Source organism: Myotis daubentonii, chromosome 4, assembly GCF_963259705.1.
Source record: "Myotis daubentonii chromosome 4, mMyoDau2.1, whole genome shotgun sequence".
NCBI classification, from domain to species: Eukaryota; Metazoa; Chordata; class Mammalia; order Chiroptera; family Vespertilionidae; genus Myotis; species Myotis daubentonii.
This window is the reverse complement of record NC_081843.1, coordinates 83,285,976-83,307,735: the sequence shown is the minus strand read 5'-3', so window position 1 is coordinate 83,307,735 and position 21,760 is coordinate 83,285,976. Positions and strand designations below refer to the sequence as shown.

General features: G+C 38.6%; 1 protein-coding gene across 6 annotated transcripts in view; it reads left to right on the top strand.

Annotated features, from left to right (window-relative positions):
• Nucleotides 1–21,760, top strand: part of RNF180 (ring finger protein 180) — a 91,965-nt gene that overhangs the window by 3,680 nt on the left and 66,525 nt on the right. For 5 of the 6 annotated variants that reach the window (XR_009452670.1, XM_059694544.1, XM_059694543.1 and 2 more), the window contains exon 2: nucleotides 14,878–15,012. Coding sequence is in view for 4 of the 6 variants with exons in the window: in XM_059694544.1 (XP_059550527.1) it covers nucleotides 14,878–15,012 (135 nt within the window). In the remaining 2 variants the exon portion in view is untranslated. Of the gene's footprint in view, nucleotides 1–14,877; nucleotides 15,013–18,480; nucleotides 18,539–21,760 lie in introns of those variants that run through there. The other variant, XM_059694547.1, reaches the window with a different exon arrangement.

Sequence of the window (21,760 nt, the reverse complement as noted above, 5' to 3'; positions counted from 1 at the left end):
CTCAAACCGGGTGTCTTGGAACCCTTCCAGCTGAGTGCCAGCCCAGCTTGCACCTGCCCCCCAGGAGGCTCCCTTGGTTTCTTCCTGTTTTGGGGCCGTTTTGGTCCAGGTGGCTGCTGGGGAGAAGTCCTTCACAGGCCCAGCCGGCGCTGGAGAACAGCAGTTCAGTCAGGGAGTCGTCTGGGGACTCACCCCTCACTACCTGGAGGTGCTGGCCTCGGGCTGGGCGTGTCTGCTGTGATAGGCCTCCAGTGGGGTCTCCAGCCCCCTGCAGCCCCCTGCTCCCCAGTCAGGAGGCCATCAGGAGGGCAGAGCCCCTGCCTGGTCCCAGGGGGCAGCTGCGCAGGATTTGCTGAGCTCCTCTGGGCGCAGAGCAGCGTCCATGCCTGTGAGGCCTCCAGACAGGTGTTGGCGAGGCCAGCTATCTCTCTGACACCATGTGGTCAGACTGCCTCGGTCAAAACATTCTTTTAAAATTGCTGAGATAAGCATGAGTCTTATTGTGAATGAGAATTGCCAGGCCTATTTAAAAACTTGTTGAAAAAATTTATCCAGGGAGCCAGAATTGAATTATGGACACCAATTTATTCAGCATGCAGTGAGTAGTAGAAACTTGTGGGCCAATGATATGTCAGTCGGGGACTGTCTACTTAAATTTTATTTCATAGGCAAAGAAATTAAAACTAAGGTAATTCTTTTGCCATATTCAGATCAGATTTTTGGTTTTAAGGTATAGCCTATTCTTTTCCAGGCCATTTGTCTCTGGTATATATATATTAGTAAGTTGTATAATAAATACTAATATAGCTATATCTGTTTGACTTAGAACTAGCTAAGGCTGTAGAGTCCTAAATAAAGTTTTCCCTGCTTTCGTCAGACATTACACATTTTGCTCACCAAACACCATACCCTTTCCCAACTTGCTGTGTAGCTTCTGTTATTTTCCTTGCTCAAGATGCCCATTGCTCTCCACTTTCGATGCTAAATCCTCTGTGTCCTTTAAAACCCAGATGGAATGGAGGTTACCGTTTTCCTAAACTTGGTGTCTCTAATTTCCATTCATGTTTTTATATTTTGGCTATATATGCATGCATAGTAAACAAACTATAACATTATTGCACTTACTTTAAAAAAATTTTGTAACTTAACTATGCTGTGTTATTCGCTATTGTGTGTATATTTCTGCAGGCTTTTCCTTAACATACTTTGAAATTTATATATTATAGCTTTAGTTATATTGCTGTATAGTATTACATTGTCAGTGAACAAAAAAGCATTTGTCAAATCTATTGATGAACACTTGGGTTGTTTCCAATTTTTCCCTACTACCATAAAAGGTTGCTAAAATGAACATTTCTATGTGATATAACATAAGGCACAAACAAACCTAAAAGTAGGACTGCAAATCAGTAGATTCATGTTTCATTTTTACCAAATCTTGCCAAATAGCTTTCCACTTTCGATGTTATCTAAATCCTCTCTATCGTTTAAGACCCAGATGGACTGTCGTTTTCCCACTTGGTATTGTTAGACTTCTGCATTTTCCCCAATGTGATTAGTGTGGAATACTTCTTTTCATTTTTATTTTCCTGATTTCTGGTGAAGTTGAACACGTTTCTTATGATTGTTGGCCATTTTGGTTACCTCTTTTGGGAATTGTGCTTTCAAAGTCTTTGTTAGATATTTGTCTTACTAAAATTTTGTGTTGTAGAATTAATTGTAGATATTAACCATTTGCTTATAATATTTGTTGATCTCTTCTTCCTGTGTCTGAGTTGTCTCTTAATTTTGTTTGTATTTTCTTATACTGAAATTTAAAAAGATATCAATATTTTAAATTTATTAGTATAATTGTTTTTTGGAACAGTTTTATGACTCAACATGTAGTTACAACCTTGGTGATGTTTGCAGCTTTCTACCTTTCATAAATTCTTTCTCAGGTAGGTGATAAATAAATGAAATATGCCACACAATTTATCACTGAAATACTATACATACAATTATTCATCTTTAACAAATTATGTAAAAGTCTCCTAGTTCAAAATGGCATCTAAATAGCAGACTCCAGGGTAGCCTTTTTCTCATTTTTCATTAGTGTACTATGAAGATGTAAAATAAAATGAAAACTCACCACGAAACCAAAAAGCAAAACACTCCTACGAACCAGGAGAAAGTGACATTAAAAACTAGATTGTCCTCTATTGAGAGGAATTTCTCTACTTCAGCACCTGCGTATCCCTGCTCCACCCTCTTGATACAGATTGTCTGATACAGGCCAAAAGGCTTCTTTCTTTCTGCCCAATACAGTCAATTCCCTCAGATACGTAGGTCCTCTACCAACTAGCAAACTGGGAAGACACCCCTCTCTGCCTCTCTCACTGCTCCGTAAGGCAGGAACTGCTGTATTTAAATTTTCACTTTCTGTTCCCAGCAAATTTCAGGAAGCCACAAGGCAGAATGTCGGGGTTTGTGGTGGGCATTTAGAGAAGAGAGGCACAGAACCCTGGTGATGATAAATAGCAGCATGTGGTTACAGTTGTTCTCCTGGGTCATGGCATTTCTTCCAGGGAAACAGATAGGCAGTAAACGGTGGTGCAGGATGCCCCCTCTGGAGAACAGGGTGCAGAACGGAGAACCAGGCTGTGAAGGCTGCTAGAGACAGAAAACTGGAGTGAGTGCTTTGTGTATCAGCAAACTAGTTTGTGTGTAATTTTCCCCAATTGTCTCAAAAATATATATTTTTGTATCTATTTGTTTGAATCGAGATACAAATAAGGTCTACACATTGATATCTCAAATCTCTCATGTTTCTCCTCCCTCTTTTAAAAGCTTATTTTTGTTGACAAAAAGTCATTTGTCATGTAAAATTCCCCACATTCTGTGTTTAGCTAGTTGTATCCTCACAGTATCATTTGACACGTTTCTCTAGTCTTCATAAAGTGGTTCTTGGATTTAATGCTTGATTCAGTTTGGTAAATTTTCTTAAGGATATAGAGGGTGCTGAGCACTTCCAATTACATCAGGAGGCACATGATGTTTGGTGGTTGTTGTGGGCTAATTGTATCCTCCAAATTTATTTGTTGAAGAGTTAATTCCCACTTCTTCCGAATGTGACTGTATTTGGAGATAGGTCCTTTAAAGAGGTGATTAAGTTAGAATGAGGCTGTTTGGGTGGGCCCTAATCCAATCGGATTGCTATCCTTATAAGTAGAGGAAATTTGGACTTGCTTGTAGTATTATCCCATACACCAAAAGGTTTTGGGTTTGAGTCCAGGTCAGGGCACTTACCTAGGTTGTGGGTTCAGTCCCAGGTCAGACACATATGGAAGGCAGCCAATCAATGTTTCTCTCTCACATGACGTGTTTTCTCTCTCTCTACTTCCTTCCCTCCCCCTCCTCCTCTCTCTGTCCTCCTCCTCTCTCTAAAGTATATCCTCAGGTGAGGGTTTTAAAAAAAGAAAGACATCAGGATGCATGCCTAGAGAGGAAAGTTCATGTGAGGACCCATGAGAAGGCAGCCATCTAAAACCTAGAAGAAATCAACCCAGAAGGCCCCTTGATCTCAGCTTTTTAGCCTCCAGAACTGTGAGAAAATGAATTTCTGTTGTTGAAGCCACCCAGTCTGTGGTACTTTGTTATTGTAACCCTAGCTAGCAAACTAATACAGTTGTCCTATTTTTAATTATGATTATTTAGTTATGACATTAGGATTGATCTTTGAATGCAGGTGATAGCTGCTTTATATCTCTACATATAAAACCCTAATATGCAAATAGACCAAATGGCACAACAACCGAACAACCGGTCGCTATGACATGCGCTGACCACCAGGGGACGTGCATGGGAACATGGTGGGCGTCGGCAGCAGGCGGCAGAATGCAGAACATGGTGGGTGTAGGCCCTAGTGGGATGGTAGAGCAGGTGAGTGGGGCACCAGACCAAGGCGGGGTGCCAGTTGCTGTCATAGGGGTGAGCCTCTGGTGGTCACTGAAAATTCTTTGCTCCCGTGTGCCGCGGTCCTGCCCGGCGCTTGTACCTGCTGCTGGTGCCCGGCGTCGGCCCTGATTACTTGGTGCTGTCAGTGGGTGCAAGCAGTGGCTGCCAGCCCTGATCGCCCCTGAGGGCTTCTCCACCTCCCCCTGCTCCTGTGGGGTGATCGGGCAGCGGCTGCCACTTGCACCCACTGCTGGTGCCGGCCCCAATTGTTCTGCACTGTCAGTGGATGCAAGCAGGACCGGTGCCATCAGTCTGGGTTGCAGCAGCAGGAGCGGGGCTGCTGGCAGAGAGGGTTCTGGGGGCTGCGGCAGTAGGGGCCAGGCAGGGGCACAGAGGATGGGCCGAGACTTGCCCCTGTGCCCACCGCAGCCTCGTGGCCTACAGTTCCTTTCAAGGTGCATGAATTCATGCACTGGGCCCCTAGTATTCATTATAAAATGCTCCTTTCTTTTATTCTAATGATTTTAATATCAGTGTTTTCCCCCAGAAATTAGGGGTTGAAAATGGTGATTATATTAATCATTCTATTTTATTAGCATGGTGAATCTATACTAAAAAGTATTTTCTCACCAACTATTTGGTTACCCTGAAATAGTCTGTATAGCAAAGGTAAAATAGGTGCTCGATTTGATTTCCCCCCCTATTTATCCATTTTCAGATTCTGACATATCCAGATCACCTGAGAATTCTTAACTTGAAACTTTAGGAATTGAATTTATATCACCAGAGTGAGCGAAGGACCCTTAAACTGAGAAACTTACCTGAAAGGTATTCCTGTGCTGGTGATGTTCCTTGAGCACCTGGCAGATACAATATGAAACTGTTCTTCCCGGAGGGACAGGTCTTCAGACTGGGTCCCATCTTGTCTCAAGGCAAAGATGAGTTCATATTCCAAAATTACAAAACTCGGGGGGAAGTGAGTGCGAATTAATAGACATGATTGAGAGGAAATTTAGACCCCCAGAAAATTTAAGTCAAACCAGGGGTTAGTCTTGGATTCCCTTCTTTATCCACACTCACAGATTTCTCCATTTTCGTGGCTTTAGAGACCAATCCCACATTTAAATATCTTGTTTCAACAGTCTTCAGAACTCCAGATTCTTGAATCCAGCTGTGTTAGTTCTACTTGAAAGTTGGACATGTGCCCTAGCCGGTTTGGCTCGATGGTTAGAGTGTCAGCCTGCAGACTGAAAGGTCCCAGGTTCGATTCCGGTCAAGGGCACATGCCCGGGTTGCGGGCTCGATCCCCAGTGGGGGGTTTGCAGGAGGCAGCCAATCAGTGAATCTCTCCCATCATTGATGTTTCTAACTCTCTCCCTCTTCCTTCCTCTCTAAAATCAATAAAAAAAATATATATAAAAAGTTGAACATGCATCTCAAATTTATATCCGAAACTGGAATCCTGATTTGCCCCTCCTATGTCACTTGAATCTTTCCACATATCAGTTGATGCCAACTCCATCCTTACAGTTGCTTATGTCAAAAATTTTAGAGCCATCTTTGATTGTTCTTTATCTTGGACCCCATATTCAATTCATCTGGAAATCCTTCAGTATATGTCCAGAACTTGACCATTATTTACCACCGCCACTGCCATCACCTGACCTGAGCCTTATCTTTTGGCTGGATTCCTGCAGCAATATTTTCCCATTAAAATGGAGTTTGTCTGGTAGAAGTGTTAACTGATAGTTTTCATAATCATACTTCTGCTTTATACTCAGAGAATTTTAATTAAAACTAAAGCTACTAAGCCATTGAAAAGGTGCTACCTTTTCTCATTTTTCTTTTCTAACTTTAATTACGAGTAAGTAAGAGTTTACTAGGGAGGGGGCAGAATTTGTGGAAGCACATGGTATACCAGGACAAGCATTTTGATTCACATTTTGCGCCGTGGTGTCTTGGCAGTGGTGGCTGCGTTTTGGTGGGGTGTTGCTCACAGGGTGGTGACGGGATCTGTGTTCCACTTGGGGAAAGCCGAGTGTTGGTTTGTTGGCACCAGGTCCGTGGTGCCATTTATTTTTTTATTTTTTATTTTTAAAAAAATATATTTTATTGATTTTTTTACAGAGAGGAAGGGAGAGGGATAGAGAGTTAGAAACATCGATGAGAGAGAAACATCGATTCAGCTGCCTCCTGCACACTCCCTTTTGGGGATGTTTCTGCAACCAAGGTACATACCCTTGACCAGAATCGAACCTGGGACCCTTTAGTCCCTAGGCCAACGCTCACTGAGCCAAACTGGTTAGGGCGCCATTTATTTTTAAATGGCCAGTGCACATCATGGCAGTTCCTGTGTTGAGCGTCTGCCCCCTGGTGGTCAGTGTGCATCATAGCTACTGATCAGATGGACACTTAGCTTTTTATATTTATAGAAATGCAGGGTATTTGGTGATGTTGTGAAGGATTATATAGACTTGAGACACTGCTAAAAAAGAGAGAGAGAGAGAGAGAGAGAGAGAGAGAGAGAGAGAGAGCGAGAGAAGGGAGAGAGAGAGGCAGCAGGACATGTGCCTGCTAAGGCACATTCTCTGGAGCTTACAATTTAGAGGAAGAAACAGATGTACACTTTCGTGTAGTACTATGGTGGCACAGTGACATGAGGACTAAACAGAGGCTTAGGTAACAGATGAACTATCCAAAGGAAAGTTTTTTTCAGGAAAGAGAAAATAATACAATTACTAGGAGCTTTAAGTCCTTTTTGAGGGGGAGGGTGAACAATGATGGGATAAATAAGTAAAGTAAATAAGCCCAAGTCTCTTAGCTTCCAGATTGGTGCTTGTTCTGCGAGGAGATACCTACCTCTTTGTTGTCTCCATTATCTAGCAATCTTTTGCAGTAACCTAGTATAGCTGCCTCTACCCGACAAAAGCCTCTCTGTGTAACTACTCTTTTTCCCAGAAGAAAAAACGAGTTTGAAATCAGGCCAGAATGTTTATCTTTGCTGCCACTTTCTCATTGGATCTTTTCTTTATTATTGCTACTTGACCCATCAAAAAGAATATAACTATCCAATAAGATTATGGCAAGTTAGACAACTACTTATTATTAACTTTCAGTTAAGACCATGCTTTATATCATATTAATGTATTCCACATAAAGGAAAATATTTTAGCTCTTATATACCCTTCTGAGAAATCAGCCTGATAGGCATTTGGGGAAAGAAGGCTCTGTCTGACCTCAGGGTCAATTCTTAGATGTTTCCCTCTGAAAGCCCTGAGAATTTTGCCTACTCTCTCCTACCCACCTCTCTCCCCCTCATATACTTTCATAATACAGGTATTTGTTATTCTTTGTGTTTATTGACAAAATAGTAGGTGCTATTACTAGTTACTATTACTAGTAGTAGGTGCAAATACTTACTGAATGAAGAATATCTGTAGCCTCAAAATACAACTTAAAATTGATTTTTTAAAAATCACTTGATTTCATTTTCTTCTTGCTATTGTCTCTTCTTGGTCCAGTAAAAATTTATTGGCACTTTTATTTAAAATGTGTTTGTATATATCTTTAGGTTGCTCAAAAATATCCCAGAATGGCTAAATGTGTCCTTTGGAACAAAACTTGTAGAATCATTATATGGTGCTTTCTAAGATTTACATGTAAATACAAATATACACACACCTTTTAGAAAAGTATATTTCATCTTTGCTCACAACCATTCTGTATGAAGTATCTTTTGCTTATATTTCCTCCCTAAGAAAGTAGTATATGACAAGTAGTATGTAAAATGAATGGGTTCTCACACTATTACTTTTATTTATCTTTAGAATGTATTCCCCCCCCCCTTTTTTTTTTTTACCAAAGAATAGTGGCAGTTAAAATGGGCAAACTAAATCAAAATACAGAAGTTACAAAATGCCTGCATTTCTTCAATTATGATTATTTTATTTTACAATTCTTAAAGATATCACTTGGATTGAAAGACTGCAGTGAGCATTCAAGACCATGTGTCTGAAGATGTTTATGAGAGAGAAAAAGGGGAAAAGGAAAAAATTTTAAGGAATAAAGAGATGGTATTCAATTGTGTAGATTAAGAAGATGTAGGAGAGGGTAGGAAGTACCTGGCAGCTACAATAGCATCAAATTATATTACCTTTTCTCCTTAAGGTTAAATATGCATGTCTAAGAGGTCAGCAAGCCCAGGGGAGGTAGAAGGAAGGTAGATGAGAGCTGATTAGATGATGATAAGGTAGTTTAAACCATTGAATACTTTCTTACCAACAAAAGTTGGGTGCTTCCCAAGAAAGATGTATCTGGATATGAATACCAAAGGGTACTATGCAAAATCATTTAACAATTAAAAAGCTGTTGAAGTTGACTTCACCATGTTCAAACCCCAAAGTGTGCATTGGCGATTATTGAAGAAGATGGAGGTCTCTCTGTGTAACCCATGATTTAGACAGTTCTAGAGTTAATAAATTGGAGGCCTCAATTGCCATTTTAGTTACTGCAGCTACCAAGTCTAGACTTACAGAATTGACAGCTTAATCACCTGATCCAGTCTCCTCATTGTACATATAAAGTATCTAATACCCTTGACAAAGACTGAAAGCTAATGTGAGAGGGATCCTGCATTACAAGCCACCTTTTACTAAATAATACATGTTCTAGAAATATCTATTGAACTACATAAGGCATTTAAATTATACAGGAACCTAATAATATCTCTAAAAGCCTGTTTTAATTTCTGCTTAATATGAAGTTACTTTTTTGGTCCTAATGTGTTGTTATATAGTTCACAAAGAAATGTGGTGACTTTCTCTTGCTATGAAAACTCAGTCATTTGTATTTTTGCAGTATTCCACAAACTATTGATTGCAGTGTTATTAGTACTTCCTTCCTGTGGTCTGCTTGGATTTGGGCATGTTTTACTCCAGGTCTTCTGTGTTTATAACACATTTAAATAAAAAATATCCAGCATCAGCAGGGGGAGCTGACATGGTATTAGTTCTACAGAATAATCAATATTTGTTCAGCTATTCCCAGCAGTCATTACATATGATGTTCTGTCCATGTGAACAATCACTGATCCTAAAGCCCACTTCTGCAAAACAGCTGTGGATTACTTCTGAGGTTGCTGTGTCCCTCAGAACAGTCAGATTTTTCTTACTTTAACAATATGCTGTCTCTTTATATTACAAAAGGAGTATTCCTTCTCATTTCATGGAAACATAATGTACTGAGGTGATTGATTATGCACCAGTCTAATGGCCACAAATACAGAATGGTGCTTTTATGCTAAACACACACACACACACACACACACACACACACACACACGCACACACACACACACGCACACACGCACTCACGCACCCACAAAACAAAAAAAACAAGGTATATACACATTTTAAATTTAAATACCCGTAGCGTATGGTGCCGGGGTGTTTCTCAGCATCTAGAAGGGTTCAGGAATCTGGAGAAGGGGCTGTGTTTAAATTAATAAAGAGACTAGACATGAAATATAAATTTGGAAGGCATTTTGGGGAGCCAGAGGAGACCTAGCTTCAGTAACCAAGTTCTCTGAATCTCTGGACACCTAGGTTTTTATTAATACAAATTGCCCTAAAACAAAGCAGATATACATATCAAAAGGTAAGGTTTGGCCCTAGCCGGTTTGGCTCAGTGGATAGAGCGTCGGCCTGCAGACTCAAGGGTCCCGGGTTTGATTCCGGTCAAGGGCATGTACCTTGGTTGCGGGCACATTCCCGGTAGGGAGTGTGCAGAAGGCAGCTGATCGATGTTTCACTCTCATCGATGTTTCTGACTCTCTGCCTCTCTCCCTTCCTCTCTGTAGAAAATTAATAAAATATATATATATTTTTAAAAAAGGTAAGGTTTGGTATACAGTAGGCATTGTCAGGTTTGGGAACTGCCTTGGCTGTCAGGCAGCAGGTAATAATATATGCAAATCTTTAGGTTTGGGGAAATGCTTTCAGCTATTCCAGCAGGCAATAATATGTATCTTCAGCCCTGCTGTAGCCCCAAGTTCCCTCAACCTTTTGATGAAACTTCTTGCATTTATGACATGCTGGAATTAGCCTCCAGCAGTATGGGTAGCATTTCTGCAGGCCATTTTCTCTCTGATTTTAGTAGTCTTCCCCCTACCCCGAATCCTGCCAGAAACCAGTAGATTTATTTAACCTTACAAATACAAGAAAGGTGTATATATTTTTTAAAATATTCAAAGTTCCTTAGATAGTTCTGTCCATTTTATTTTTACTACTATCATCATTGCAACAGTAAGGCTGCTGACAGTCTGTATTTTTCTCTACAGCATCATTCCTTTATAAGAGCTAATGACTGGTTTGGTTGTACATTAAATAGGAAACTCATCTCACCAGCATTAAATGTGTTCCCAGTGATGTTTATTCATAGACCTCCTGCTTTCACACTAATCCTCAGCAGACTTAAGGGCTCCAGATGTTGCATCATTTAGGTGTAGTAACATGGCATTGAGAGTCAAGGATGACATTATCCTCTATCTGTAGTGCAGTTTCATTAGTTTTTTCTTTAAAAAAGAAAAAAAAAGACCAAAATTTAGAAATATTATTTGCTCTGAGATGGTTTGAACTGGCTAAATCAGTGTAGTGTTTAATATTCTAATTAAATATGCATTTTTCCTTTCACATTTTCACCAATTTTACCTCCCTTGGCTTTTTTTTTTTTTTTTTTTTTTTTTTGGTATAGCAAAGGTGGAGATTTATTGAAGAACAAGTACAGGCTCTCACATGGGGAGAGGGAAAGAGTCCCACAGAATGTACTTCCACGTGGGGAGGGGGAAAGAGTCCCCCCACCTTGGCTTTTTATCTTGTATTTACCTTCCAATTTTTAAAGAAATGTACAGATAATTGATAAGGGAACTTCAAACTTTTTGGCCATTTTATTTTCTGATTTTTCTTTCTTGTTCATTTATAAATGACTTTTACCTTTTTTAAAAAATATACATTTTTATTGATTTCAGAGAGAAAGGGAAAGAGAGATAGAAAAGTAAATGATGAGAGAGAATCATTGATTGGCTGCCTCCTGCATGCCTCCCCACTGAAGATTGAGCCTGCAACCCAGGCATATGCTCTGACCAGGAATCGAACGATGACCTCCTGGTTCATAGGTCAACGCTCAACTACAGAGCCACACTGGTCGGGCATGACTTTTACCTTTTAAGAAATTATCAACTCAGTATTTTTCTCTTTAATACCAGAGCTTTTATTCTATGCCTTCTGTAACAGAAAAGATACACAATAAAACAGCATTTTAATAATGTCAAAATTGAGAAGCTTAGGTTCTTTCGGTGCTATTATGGAGTGAGTTGTGTTGTGCCCCACCCCCCTCACCACCAAATCCATATGTTGAAGCCCTAACCCCCATATGCTGATATTTGGAGATAGGCTCCTAAGGGGAGTAATTAAGTTAAAATGAAGTCATAAGGGTGGGATGCCAATCTAATAGGACAGTTGTCATTATAAGAAGAGGAAGAGGGCAGAAGTGCACATGCACAGAGGAAAGGCCATGTGAAGACTCAGAGATAAGCAGCTGACTACAAACTAGGAAGAGAGCCCTCACTAGAACCCCAAACTTTTGGCCCCTTGATCTCAGATTTCCAGCTTCCAGAGCTGTGAGAAAACAAGTTTCTGTTCTTTAAGCCACCCTGTCTGTGGTATTCTGTTACAGCAGGCCAAGTAAACTAATACAGGTGTCATACTGACAAGATAGAAATTTTTCTTTAAGGAAACCAATGTTGTCAAATTTCAAAGGAAAAGCTATTTTTAATTATCTCAATAGCCAAGACAAACGCAAACTTGCCCTTTTCAGTTAACAAATATTAATAACTTTGAGCATATGTTAGTATTAGACATCAAAAATAACTATTTTTAATCAACAGAATTTATTTTTAGAGCAGTTTTAGCTTTAAGACATTGATCAGAGCCCTGGTCAGTTTGGCTCAGTAGATAGAGCGTCGGCCTGTTGACAGAAGTGTCCCAGGTTCGATTCTGGTCAAGGGCACATGCCTGGGTTGTGGGCTTAGTCCAACATGCAGGAGGCAGCCAATCAATGATTCCCTCTCATCATTGATGTTTCTATCTTTCTCTTCCTCTCCCTTCCTCTCTGAAATCAATAAAAATATACTTTAAAAACAAATAAAAAACATTGATCAGAAATCTCCCATATAATCCCTCATACACAGTTTTTCCTATTAACATCTTGTGTTAGTGTGATACATTTTTTACAGTTGATGAATTAATACAGGCTGGGGCAAACATAGGTTTACAGTTTGTATGGAAAATAATAGAATAATTAATAAATAATACAAAAATAAACTGTTTCAGGTACTCACCTTATATTGATGTATTATTTTAATCTAAAGTTCTTAGTTTACATTAGGGCTCAGTCTTTGTGTTGTATAGTTCTAGAACTTCTAGCAAATGTATAATGTCATTAATTCTCCACTATAGTAACATAAACTAAAATCCTCCTATGTTCAACCTATTGTCCCTCCCTGTCTCTCTACCCAAATAATTAGATGTTCATATATAAAGATGATGAAATTGTTGGAAAATACTAATTTAAAATTGTTTTTCTTTATTAGAAAAGTTACAATATTCACATTCAAAGTTCTGTGAAATACAAAATTACAAATCTGTTGTCCTGATGACTTATAAGAACTTTAATATCGTAACTTGTGATCCAAAACTTGAATTTTTGCAGCTTGAGGTGTGAAGCTGCTTGCAGAGCATAACTTTGCCCTTTTGGGCTCCAGAAAGGCCAGCAGCCTCCCCCGGGCTGATTGTACTGTTTGATAAATCGTACTCCTTGTGTCATTGTTAAGTAATACTCCCTGTACTATGATGGTGTGATCAAAGACAGCCTTTTTGTTCTATGGGCCTGAGCTGAAACTAGGACTTGCCAAGATAAGCATGAGACTGAATTCATTTATTATATATTTTCTAGAGGCCGAGTGCACGAATTTGTGCATGGGAAGGGTCCCTCGGCCTGGCCAGCGATCGGGGTGGCCGGCCGGGGAAGGGACTATAGGAGGTTGGCTGGTAGGCCAGCTGGGGGGATGGACTGCGGGAGGTTGACAGCCATGGGAGGTTGGCTGTGAGAGTGCACTGACCAGCAGGGGGCAGCTCCTGCATTGAGCGTCTGCACCCTGGTGGTCAGTGCGCATCATAGCTACTGTCTGGTCATCCGGTTGTCCAATTATAACGGTCGCTTAGGCTTTTATATATATAGATTGTACTCACCTTACAACCCAACTTGCTTGTTCACTGGGTCAGCCAACTATTGAGAGTCAAAATGTCCCCGCCAATGAGAAATGGAGTTTATGGTCTTGTTGCCCCTAGCAACCCATCTCTTTGATCAACAGCTCCTAGCAACTTTTGCCTTTATAAACTCTGAGATGCCCCCTCCATTTTGGAACATATTCTCAGTTCATACTGAGAATATCAAGGACTTCATTTCCCTGTTTTCAAATTGTTACCTAAATATACTCTCTTTAAAAAGGTATCTCCAGATTTTTGTTTACAGTCCCGAGGTTTACTTTATGTTAAATTTTTCTGCCTTGGCCTATTCCCAACTGTTCAGGATTTGTATTCCAAAATTCTTCATTCACATTTAACCATTTCTTTGGTGGTGAATGGGCTGGGACTGCTTATCCACATATAAACTGATATTTGATTTATGTCACTTTCATAGTCAGAGAGCAGCAGGAACACATTCCTATATCTCCATTCTCCAATGTTTCCTTGGTGATAAGTAATCCCCTGTAGGAAGAGGAACACACAGCTCTGATTTCTTGTCCCATTGCAGTTCCTTGACTTCCACCTATCATGACAAACTGACCTTGTGTCCAGGACCAGATGATGAAAGTTGTCCCTGTAGGCATTGCTCCATGTTGAGCATTCTTTATCCACTGTTTTCACACAGAGGCGGGCATGGACATGGGGCACAGATGAGGGGCGTGGGGCACAGACACACACAAAAGGCTAACTCTAACATTCCTGCAAGTTTTTACAGTAAGTACTGAGTTTCATCAAAAGTTTTGTTTTGCATCTTTTAAGGTGGTCATGTGTTTTTTCTTTTAATAATTTTGGTTTGTGTGTGTGTGTGTGTTTGAACAAAACACCCTTGAATTTCTGGAAATGAATTTATATGGCCAAAATGTGTTATTCTTTTAATTTTCTGATCAATTCTATTAGCTAATATTTTACTTAGGATTTTATTATCTATGTTCATGAATATATTGGTATGTAATTTTTTATACTGTCCTTGCCTAATTTTGTATCTCCTTGTCTAATCAATACACAAGGTTATATTTGTGGAGTTAGTCTTCTTATTATATGTTCCGGGCCACAATTATATAAGTTACAAAGACTATTCATTTCTTAAAGGATAGGTAAAATTTTCCAATTATATAAATTTTGCCTGGGCCTCTCTTTATTTTTCATGGGTTTTGAAGAAAATATTTCAATTCTATTTTAAATTTTAAGTTTTTTGGTTTATTTTTGTTTTCTAATTTTAGATTAATTTTAATAGTTTATAATTTTGTCCATTATATTTTATTTATATCCGTGAATTACAACGAAGATGTAAGCAAAATTGGAGACCCAGGAGTATGGAATTAGACCTCTGATATTTTATCAGAAAAAGTGGTAAATAGCAAAAGGTAAATGAAGGAATGAAAACTCTTCATGGAGGTTATAATTCCAGTAGGTGGCTTTATAGAAAATTCAGCCAATTTGTTATAAATATGTTTTTCCATAGAGACACATCTATTCTTAAATATTTTAAAGAATATGTAGCTAATGCTGTACAAAGGGTTTAGAAAATCAAGTTTAATGTGACAGTTTAGCATTCTAACATTAATTTATTTACCCTCAGATGAAAAGAAGTAAAGAAGTGATAACTGAAAATCATAATCAAGAAGAAATAAATGTTCTTCGGTGTTGGAAATGTAGAAAATGTGTAGCACGTTCTGGTTGTTTCATGAACTATCTTGAGAATCAAGTGACTAAGGTCAGTACCGCTAACTCTAGTTTTAGTTTCCTAGTTTAGGAATGGTGTGGCCACCCACACGGGCACACATTTCCCTCCACACCCAACTTAGCTTTACCTACTAAAAACATTTCAAAGTGCTATTCAAAAGGCGTCCCACCTTCCCCAGTTACTTAATTTTACCTTTAGCTGCTCACATTAACATGACCTTAAAGTTTCAAGTGTAATATCATAGACATAAGTTAAGGTAATAATAGTCCATATTTTTATCCCTACCAGGAGTGAATCTTATTCATCACCAAACAATTAAATTCAAGATCCTATTAAGAAATGGAAAACCTATTGTATTTTATTTTTTGAGGATTCATTATGAGCCTAGAAGAGAAAGTTCACGTATAATCAAAAAGTCAATAGGAACACCTGAATAATATTCAAAAAGTGTTACCTGGTTGCCCTGATAAAAATAAATGTTTCTATATGGTTTTTTTAGTTGATTTTGAGAGAGAGATATATCAATTGGTTGCCTCCTGTATGCACCCCAACCAGAGATCAAACCTGCAAAACTGGGTATGTGCCCTAACCAGGAATCGGACCTGCAACTTTTTTGGTGTATAGGACAATGCAGCCACACTGGCCAGGGCTAAAAATAAATGTTTTTTAATTCAACAAAAGTAAAATCCCTAAACTTCCCTAAGAGCAATATCTAAGAGGTGTAAAATAGACAGCAATCCATGGATCTTACAGGGAATTCTCACTTCAACAGAGAGAGTGGCTGTGGTCACCTATCATTGTTTTCTTTCTCTTCTTTGAGAGACACTCAGGTTTTGTGTGTTTTGCCTCAGCCACATTTGATCATGGTTATTTCCTTTTCACTCTAACATTGTCTCATTGTCTGAGGCTATTTGTGTTTTCTGTAAAATGTCTTTTTTCTTGCCTGCTTTCCTATTAGGTAGTTTTATTTTTATTTTTGGAAGTTCTTTATTCTAAATACTAATCCCTTGTTGTTTATTGTATTGGCAAATAGCTTTTGCCAGTTTTTATAACTTATATTTCTCTCTTTATGGTCTTTTTGATGAATAGTTCATAACATAATATAGATGAATTTATTAATCATGTCCTTTATGTTTTTTACTTTTTGTTAAGAAATCCTTCTGTACCCAGAGGGAAAGATTTTTTTCGTTTCCATCTACTGAATACCAAATTTGAGATAGGCAGGTTTCCGGCTGTGCTGTCCTAAGCAACAGGTTTATGTTTCTTTTACCCTGATGCTGACATTACAACCCAGCTTTATGTAGGGATTCCCCCTTTGGGTCTCCCTACCCTGAGCTAACCCTGGACTTCTTCTTCATATGTTCCATACCCTGTCAGACATGAAATGGCTCTCAGGACAGCATTGAGGATTAGAAAGCTGGGAAACAGCATCCATAGTTTTTGTCTCCAGGACCTTATTCCTTTATCCTGGCCCCGTGCCAGGAAATGGGAGTCTCACACTCTGCCTGTCAGCCCCCACAAAGCTAGGAACTGGGCACTGGAGTTACTGAAACTTTTGCTGCACAATAACCAAGTGCTTCCAAAAACAAGTTTGCCTGAAGTCAGCACAGATAGTCATCACTTCTGCTTCTATAGTATTGAGCAAGTGCATCCGCTTGGTGGAAGCTAGGCCATGTGTGGAAATTGAGCTGAAAGGAAATCTAGGACATTTGAGCTTTAGTTTTCCAGCCACTTGCATGTAGTAAGGGAATTTAGAATGGAATTTCAAACAATCTATGTCTACAGGGAGAAAGGGGGACTCCTCCCACACCTTCAAGTCTGAGATGCATGAAATGTAGCAAGAACCAAACCAAAAGCAAAGTAACAATAAAAGTTCTAAAAATCTCTCTATATAAAAGCCTAAGCGACCATTACAGCCGAACAACCGGAATGACCGGTCGACCAGTTGCTATGATGTGTACTGATTACCAGAAGGCAGACCCTCAATGCAGGATCTGCCCCCTGGTGGTCAGTGCACTCCCACAGCCAGCCAACCTCCTGTGGTCCCTCCCCATAATTCCCCTGTCTGGCAGGCCCCGGCAGCCGGCAGGCCCCAATTGGGACTGGGCAAGACAGCCCCGATGAGCCCTGATCACTGGCCGAACCTAGGGACCCCACCTGTGCACGAATTTCATGCACCGGGCCTCTAGTATAAATATAAAATAACAGAAGTGATGTCCAGGGCCATGAGGAGAATGGTGTCCTCAATTTTAGTTTTTTAAGCAGTTTCAATGTACTTTAGGACATGTCAAGTTTATGCAACCTACAAAACATTCAAATAGAGATTTGGGGGTTTCTGCTGGTTCTATGGGTATGGAATTTAAAATGGATCTGAACTCTATGGGAGTCCTCACATATAAGAGGTGAGTGAAGCTTCAAGAGTAGATGAGAACACCATATAGAGTGAATGAAGTGAGAAAGAAGAGTTCTTAGGAATATTTAAAGAGTGGACAGAAAAAAGAAGTTCACAAAATAGGGAGGTGGGAATAGCAAGAAAGACAAGACTAGGAAGTAGGATACAGTGTTATGAAAATCCAGAGGCAGATGTCTTCCAGAAGTAGGTATTGGTTAGTCATATTGCATGTTGTGGGGAGATATAGAAGATCAGACAGTGCCTTCAGTGAGCATGCTGTGCACTACACAGTTCTAGAGGATGCTAGTCAGTGAAAGGTGCCCCAGATTTGTGCAGAGACCCTGAATGAGAACTAAAAGTGTGCAATAGTTGTAGCAAAGAGGAGATCATTGCTCAACGTTCATTGTAGTGTGAGAGTTGTAGGGGCAGATACCAAATTCCAGAGAGTGGAGGAAAATGGAAACTGGGGAATGGTCCAACACTTACTATGAAGCATTATAATCATTTGGGTTATGACTTTTTCCATAACCAGGCTATGAAGTGTTTCATTCTTATGTTACCAATACAGTGATGGCCATAAATATGATCGATGAATATTGAATTGATCATAGGTTATATAGTTCCTCCTCCACCTTTTTGGCTGGATATTTTTGCTCATTTTCTTTCTGGCTTTATTATCCTGCTGGTATCTTTTCTTCAATAGCTATAATACTGAAATAAATTCTATTTGTATTGCTTATTATATTTTAAATATTTTATGTGCCCTTTTCTTAGTGTTAGCATATATTTATTCCATATGTAGCCTTATTACCTGCTAGGAACTAAATTGTGTCCTCCCTCCCGCCCCCAAGTTCATGTATGGAAGTCCTAACCCCCAATATGACTGATTCTGAAGATATGTCTTTGGGAGGTAATTAAGGCTAATAGGTAATAAGAATGGGACCCCAATTTGAAAAGAGGCTATGGCCTCTTATCAAATGTCTCTGTGTCTCTCGAACTTTCTCTATTCTCCCCTTCTCACCACTCTCTTTCTCACTCTTTCTCCATTACTCTATTCCTCCCACGTGAGGACACACTCTGCAGTCTGAGAAGAGAGCTTTCACCAGAACCTGAACATGCTGGCACTTTGATCTCTGACTTCTGGCCTCCAGAAATGTGAGGAATGTATGTCTATTGCTTAAGCCACCCAGTATATGGTATTTTGTAGGGCAAACCAAGCAGACTAAGACATGACAGGTCCTGTGATAGGCACTGGGACGTCAAAGAACAGAAGGGAGATATTCTGTCCTTGTGAAGCTTTCAGGATAGGGATCAATCATACATATTAAATTTTAGCTGTTTAGGTGGCAAAAATGAAAGTATAGAGAGCCTTAAGAATAGGATATAGACCAGTGATGGCGAACCTATGACACGCGTGTCAGAGGTGACACGCGAACTCATTTTTTGATTGATTTTTCTTTGTTAAATGGCATTTAAATATATAAAATAAATATCAAAAATATAAGTCTTTGTTTTACTATGGTTGCAAATATCAAAAAATTTCTATATGTGACACGGCACCAGCTAAGTTAGGGTTTTTCAAAATGCTGACATGCCGAGCTCAAAAGGTTCGCCATCACTGATATAGACAGAGGGTTGGACCTACTTGTGTCAGGGAAACTTTTCTGAGGAAGTGACTTGTGTGGAGATAAGGTGGATGAGTAGCAAGGGCAGTCCAGAGGGAGAACATTCCAAGCTTTGGGATCAGCATGTGCAAAGGCCCTGGGTTGGAGAGAATGTGGTGTATCCTTGGAACTAGAAGATTCCCATGATTGGAGCTGAGAGATCCAGAGGGAGTTTGGCAAGATTTGAAGCTAGAAAGATGAGTATTGGTTAGATCATTTATGGTTTTTGTATACTAAATTAAGGACTTTGATCTTTAAGAGCTGGGAAGACACTGAAAAGGAATGACATAACCATTAAATTTTAAAAAAGATAATTTTGGCTATTGTGTGATGAGTGAATTAGAAAGGTAGCAAGAATGGATTCGGGGAGACTGCCCTTAAGTGAGGCTTTCATTTTTTTTTTCATTCATTCCCTTTCACCTTGAAGTACCTTCTTAAAGTATAAATAGAAAAACCAGGCAGTCCAGCAGAATGTGGTTTCTTTACATTTGTAATACTTTAAGCATTTAATTAGTAATGTTAATTAAATGGACATTTTTGTTACCTGATCTTTTTCTGTAGTATTTATGACTGCAGTAGTTAAATAATATATTTGGCTCACTTTTAATGAACTAGTAAGGGAATGTTATTGCTAACATGAGAAATATCGTGTTAAACATCTTTCAAAACATTATATAATAATAGTAAATTCTTCACATCAATATTTTACATTTAACATGTTCTGCTTAATTAAAAATCTTAAATATCATTACATGATAAAGATGATAATGCATAAAATTTGTAATTTTAAAATTAGGTTCTCCTACGCAGCCATTAAAAAGTCTCCACCCTTAACACAAAAATAGAAATAACAGTGCATTAGCCCCACCTGCTGTTCGAACAAAAAATTTCATTTTCAAAATATTTTATCAACATTTTTCTGACAGCATTGTGTGAAATTGTTAGTTACTTTCTCTTTCCTTCCTCTCTTCACCCAATGTGATAATTTTCAGACATGAAAATTTGTCTAGTAGAATTTATAAAATCCTCATAATAAAGTTTTTCTAATTTTCAGTTTAATTTTTCCCCAAGGAGATAACCTGTTAGTCCCCTACTATAAAGGCTTTGTTCAAATCAGGTTGCTTCCAGTTTAATCAATCATCTTAACATACACTCATTAGAACTTGTTTTATCATACGTTTGTGTGATTTTTTTAAATTAAGTGACTATAGACTTACAAACCTTAATAGTTGCTATGTCCCATTTTACCTGTAAAATTATATTGGAAGTAAATAACATGAACGTCATACACATTATTTTTCTAAGACTTTGTGTTCGTAAATACGAGTGAAGTAGTTGTCAGTCTCATTTATAATCGAAGCTTCTGTGTTTACCCTGGTTGCCTCTGCCATTTCTAAGCTTCCAGGAAAGGGAGCAGAATGCTATACACGCTTAACCCAGCCTTTCTAGTCCTCTCACCTATATCGGTTGCTGTAACTGGTTTTAGTCTGCTGTTGTTGGCATAAAAGTATGCTTTAACTTTTAACTATTTAGAGAAAAATAGATGCTTATTTTATATTAATTGTTCTCAAATGAAGGAGATTGGGTTGGGGTTCACATATCAATCAACTGTGGAATGTTTTCTAAACCTGCCTTTCTTCTGTGTAAGTTTGTGTATATTCTTGGTTAATTTAAAAATAAATTATGCCCCAGGTTTTTGTTTGTTTGTTTTGTTTTGTAAGCTTAGGGAAGAATAGTAGCATTGTGTCTTAAAACACACTTGGACTAATGATGTAAGGAGGTTCATTGCCCTCAGAACGATAAAATTAATGATTTATTTGGTATAGGAAGCTTAGTGACCGAGGACACGAGTATTGAAGCCAGACTGCCTGGATGGACATCTTTGCTTTGCTGCTTATCTGTGACCTTGGACAAGTTACATAGCAGTTGCTGTATTTCTCTTGTTTCTCCTTATTTGTAAAATAGTAAAACCCTTAAACAATGCCTGGTCATAGTAAAAACTTTTTCTTAACCTAGTAAGAATAAGAATAAGTACATTATAAAACTTCTCCCACTTACCTAGAAATACAACTCCAATGTTTATTCTCGTAGGAATATTCATATAGCATCTGTAAAATTTATAGTAGATGCCCTTGCTATCTTAGTCTTCTGATAGTTTTTATCATGAATGAGTGTTGAATTTTATCAAATGATTTTTTCCACATGTATTCAAATGTTCTTCATCTTTTTCTTCCATATTCTGTTAATATGTTGAATTATATTGAATTATTTTTGCCAGTCTTATTTATCTTTTCAAAGAACCAACTCTTGATTATTTTTTTTCTTTTGTCTTTTTGTTCTCTATTTCATTTATTTCTGCTCATTTTTTTTTTTATTTTACTTCCTTTGGGCTTTGTTTGTTCTTCTTTCTCTAGTTCCTGAATGTGTGATGTTAGATTATTTGAAATTTTTCTAGTTTTTTGAAGTAGGCCTGTACTGCTATTAGCTTCCCACTTAGTACCTCTTTTGTTGCAGCCCCCCAAATTTTGGTATTTTGTATTTTCTTTTTCATCTGTCTCTATGTATTTTTAAAAACTCTTATTTCTTCTTTGACCCAATAGTTGTTCAATAGCATGTTGTTTAATCTCCACATATCTGTGGTTTTCCAGATTTCTTGTAGTTTATTTCCAGTTTCTTCTATAGTTGGAAAAAATGCTTGATATGATTTCAGTCTTCTCAAGTT